General features: G+C 52.6%; 1 protein-coding gene across 1 annotated transcript; it reads left to right on the top strand.

The window, feature by feature from the left end:
* Positions 1–1344: 1344 nt before the first annotated feature.
* Positions 1345–4150, top strand: LOC137804516 (fibulin-7-like). The gene is made up of 8 exons (XM_068603803.1): positions 1345–1419; positions 1923–2076; positions 2161–2331; positions 2448–2507; positions 2595–2753; positions 2844–2981; positions 3094–3229; positions 3790–4150. The coding sequence occupies exons 1-8, from the start codon at positions 1345–1347 to the stop codon at positions 4148–4150; spliced, it is 1254 nt and encodes a 417-aa protein (XP_068459904.1).
* The last annotated feature ends 528 nt before the right edge of the window (positions 4151–4678 follow it).

The raw sequence follows: 4678 nt of genomic DNA, 5'->3' as shown, positions 1-4678 counted from the left end.
AACGACTCTATGATGCCCCCCTCACTGAGAGAGAGAGAGAGAGAGAGAGAGAGAGAGAGAGAGAGAGAGAGAGAGAGAGAGAAAGAGAGAGAGAGGTGACCGCTGAGCGAGGCGGTGGGTCGTACCATCTCACACTCCACAGAGAGGGGTGGAGGAGGGATGACCGCTTCATGTGTGAATGGGGAAGGGGGTGTAAAGCAGGTAAAAGTGTTGTAAAATAGAAAGGAAGTTGACGGTGTTTCTCCGTTAATCCCGTTCATCCTGGTCTGACAGCAGTCAGCTTGTCCTGTGGAGACGCTGCGCCCCCTACTGGTGGAGAATAGGGATGTTTTAAAAGTGGGAATAAAGCTGCTTGATTTTTTTTTGTTTTGCTTCCAACGTTTAAAAAAAACATCTTGTAAAACATGAGAGGGGATCATTTTCCTGGGGGTTTAGAAAGCCATGCTGGTGGGAAACCAGTGAGGGAGCAGCGGCCCCTGGTGGCTGGTTGGGGTATCGCACAGTGGAGGATACTGGAGGAGCATTAATGTAATTAATGTGAACGCTTCTACACATCGGAGCCGTGAGGCATAAACCACACAAAGACGTGAACAACTCACCGGTGAATATTTTATGTCCCTGGCTTTTATTGTGAAAGGGGTGAAGCAGATGCTTCATGTGTTAAAGCTGCATTCTCTCTCCTGACCACCAGGGTCGACTCCTGATTGTACAGAAGTCTATGCTTCATGTGTTAAAGCTGCATTCTGTCTACTCACCACCAGGGGGCGACTCCTCTGGTTGTATAGAAGTCTATGCTTTGTGTTTAATACTTTATACTTTATATATAACTCATATGTGACGCTCTCTCCCTGATAGGGAACATCATCATCATCATCATCATCATCATCATGATAATAACAACAGTCCGGGCGGGTCCTTGCTGCTCTGTCATCAGCAGCCACATCAATCACACCCTGAACATCAGCAGCTCGAAGGTTCTCGGCTTTAATCAGAGGAGCTGGAACGTTAAATAATATAGACAGTTAGAAAAAAGAAGAAAGAGAAGAAAGAGAAGAAGAGAAGAAGAGAAGAAGAGAAGAAGAGAAGCAGCTGCTTTGTTGTTGTAACGATGATGTAAAACAAAAAGACTTCTCCTTCTAATTTGAGATTCTATTTCTGGGAGGCTGATGAAGGAAAAGTCTGGTTCCAGATGTAGAAGTCATCCTCCTCCTCCTCTTCCTCCTCGTCCTCCTCCTCCTCCTCTTCTTCCTCCTCCTCCTCCTCCTCTAAAGCAGCCTGAGTCGAGCAGACGGGTCAGTGCGAAGCGGCAGTCGAGGAGTCTGAAGCTACGAGAGCTTCTTCAGGATGAAGATCGTTCTGCTGCTGCTGGTCCTTCATCACATGTCCTCTTCCTCCTCTTCCTCCTCTGCTGCTGCTCAGGTGAGGTCAGGTGACTCCAGCGCTGTGTTCTGTCTGACAAGGATGAGGAGAAAACTCAGTTTATTTCATCTCTTCTCAAAAAAAAACTTCATCGGAAATCTTATCGTTTACTTTTATAATTTAAATTATTTTATTCTGCCTTTAATGTATTTATCATTCTCTCTGTAAAGAGAAACTTTCACTCTCAGGCGTTACTGCAGCCGCCTGAAAACCTCACCTCAATGTAGACCTCACACCTGAAGCTGGAGACATGGGGGTGTTTACATTTAGTTTGGAGGAGAGAAACTTCTGTCTCCTCCAAAAGATCTCGAACAAGATGTTCAATCAACGAGAAACGAGTTCCTGTTTTCTTACTTTGGCCAATAAACTTTTTAAATAAACAGATTTTTGCTTTGAAAAACAAAGGACTCATTTCACATTAAAGAGCCAAACAAGGACACAAAGTGGGCGTCCTCTGTCCTCTAAAGTCTTGTGTCCTTGTGTCCTTGTCTCCTCTCCCCTAGGAGTGTCCGTCCTCCCAGGACCTGCTGACCTCGCTGCGTCAGGTGGAGAAGATGCTGGCGGTCCACGAGGCGTCGTACCAGCAGGGCCTGCGCTCCCTCAGGAAGAAGATGAGCGCCCTGCACAACAGCACGGCGGCCATCTTTAAGACCGGCGGTGAGGCCCCGCCCCTCTTGGAGGTCTCATTGAGCTCCGGTGGGTTTTAAACCGTAGATGAACGCGTGTCCGTCTGCGCCACAGCTTCCTGTCCCAAACCGGAGCCGCCGGCTCACGGGCGCAGACTGGGCCGGGTGTTCGGCGTCGGCCACGAGGTCCACTTCCTGTGCCGGCCGGACTTCGAGCTGATCGGCCCGCGCACACGCGTGTGTCTGGAGGCTCTGCGGTGGAGCGGCCAGCAGCCCATGTGCAGACGTGAGAACTGGTCATGGACCGCCGTGGTCCTGGTCCTGGTCTTGATCCTGGTCCTGGTTCTGGTTCCAGTGGTTTTCTGAGGTCTCGATTTTAACGTGTTTTTTTTCTCTTCTTAGGCTTCAATAGCACCGGTGGCTCCCTGGCCTCCTTCTTTCCTCCTGCTCCTTCCTCCTCCCTCCTCGACTCTGCAGCTCTGTCAGCATCCTCCTCCTCCTCCTCTTCACCTTCTCCTTCTCCTTCCACCTCTCAGTCCCCCACTTCATCCTCCTCTTCCTCACCTTCTCCTTCCTCCTCATCGCCCACTTCTTCCTCCCTGTCCTCCTCCGTCCGTCCGTCTCACTGCACTCACTTCCTGGGCTCCACCCGCTGCACCTGTGACGTTGGTTTCACCATATCAGGCCGCGACAACAACATCTGCACAGGTACAAATACTTCTCACCAGTAGCTACTACTACTAGTACTACTACTACCACTAGTACTACTACCACCGCTGAGGTTCTGCTGTGTTTCAGACATCGATGAGTGTCGCTTGTTCCCTCTCGGTCGGCCCGGCCGGCTCTGCGTCCATCAGTGCGTCAACACTCCCGGCAGCTTCCACTGCTTCTGCCCGGCCGGCTACGAGCTCTCTGGAGAGGGACGCAGCTGCACAGGTCAGAGGTCAAAGGCCGCGATGGGGCGCCACCGGGTGTGTGTTTGTAGACGTGTGTGTCCGTAGACGTGTGTGTTCGTAGACGTGTGGTGACTGTCGCTCTCCGTCCTCAGACATCGACGAGTGTGAGCACCGGACGCACGACTGCGCGGCAGAGGAGGCGTGTGTGAACACCTTCGGGGGGTTCCAGTGTGTGACGGTGGCGTGTCCGCCCATGAGCAACGCCAGCTACATCAAGACGTCCCCGATGTGAGCGTCACACGCTGCACCCTACATCCTGCATCTTCCATCCTGCATCTTCCATCCTGCATCTTCCATCCTGCACCCTCCTTCTTGCACCCTACAACCTCCATCTTCCATCCTGCACCCTCCATGCTGCACCCTGCACCCTCCCTTCTGCACCCTGCATTCTGCACCCTACAACCTCCATCTTCCATCATGGACCCTCCATACTGCACCCTACAACCTCCATCTTCCATCCTGCATCCTACATCCTGCACCCTCCCTCTTGCACCCTACATCCGGCACCCTCCATCCTGCACCCTCCACCCTCCAACCTCTAACCTCCATCCTGCATCCTCCATCCCCCACCCTTCATCCTCCATCCCCCACCCTTCATCCTCCATCCTCTATCCTGCACCCTCCATCCTCCATCCTGCACCCTCCATCCTCCCGCCTCCATCCTGCACCCTCCATCCTCCATCCTGCACCCTGCACCCTCCACCTTCTTTTCTGCACCCTCCATCCTGCACCTCCACCCTCTTGATACAGAACAAACACCAATGACTTCCTAATTTCCGTCCCTTCAGGCGCTGTGAGCGGAACCCGTGCATGCTGGGAGACAAGGCGTGCGCTCAGGCGCCGAACTCCATCTCCTTCCACTTCCTGTCCGTGGTGTCCAACATGTCCGCCCCGCGCGTCCTCTTCCGGGTGTCGGCGGCGCGCGTCGCGGGCGACACGCTGCGCTTCAGCCTGGCGGGCGGAAAGGGGCGTGGCCACTTCAGCGTGCAGCGCTCCGGCCGGCGGACCGGCACCCTCCTCCTGGTGACGCCCATCCGGGGCCCCGTCACCCTGGAGGCCGAGGTGGAGATGAGCGAGCTGGAGCGCCACAACCTGCTGGGCCGCTACCTCACCAGGGTCACCCTGTTCGTCTCCCCGCACCCGTTTTAGGGTGAGCGGCGACTCCAGGGCGAGCGTGGCGCAGTGGCTGGCGTGCCCGCCCTTCAACCAGAAGATCGGCGGTTCAAGTCCCGGCTCCGCTAATCAGTGTTGATGTGTCCTTGAGCAAAACTCTTCACCCCAAATTACTCCCCGTTGATGTATCGAGCGAAACGTTTTCATTTCTTATGTGTTCAGTGACTTAGGGTTTGATTGGCAGCTGAGGCGGAGGGGTTCTTAAGTCCCGCCCTCACCGCCGCCGCTCTCCGTTGAAGTTATCGTTTAATCGTTGATTGTTTTTGTGTTCTCTGTATAACTATGAATTATGTATATTATGTAGCAATAACAAGTTAAAAAATATAATTCAACTCCTTTTATTGTTTCATTGTTTATTCATTTATTATTTTTTGTACTTTTGACTGTACTCCACCTCAGAGGTACACATACTTTTTAGTTTACTACACCTCAGAGGTACATGTGGTACTTTTGACTGTACTACACCTCAGAAGTACATGTTGTATTTTTTACTGTATTGTATTT

This window comes from Clinocottus analis, unplaced genomic scaffold, assembly GCF_023055335.1.
Source record: "Clinocottus analis isolate CAN_PGR_092001 unplaced genomic scaffold, fCliAna1.0.p SCAF_6, whole genome shotgun sequence".
NCBI classification, from domain to species: Eukaryota; Metazoa; Chordata; class Actinopteri; order Perciformes; family Cottidae; genus Clinocottus; species Clinocottus analis.
This window is presented reverse-complemented; position numbering and strand designations above follow the sequence as displayed.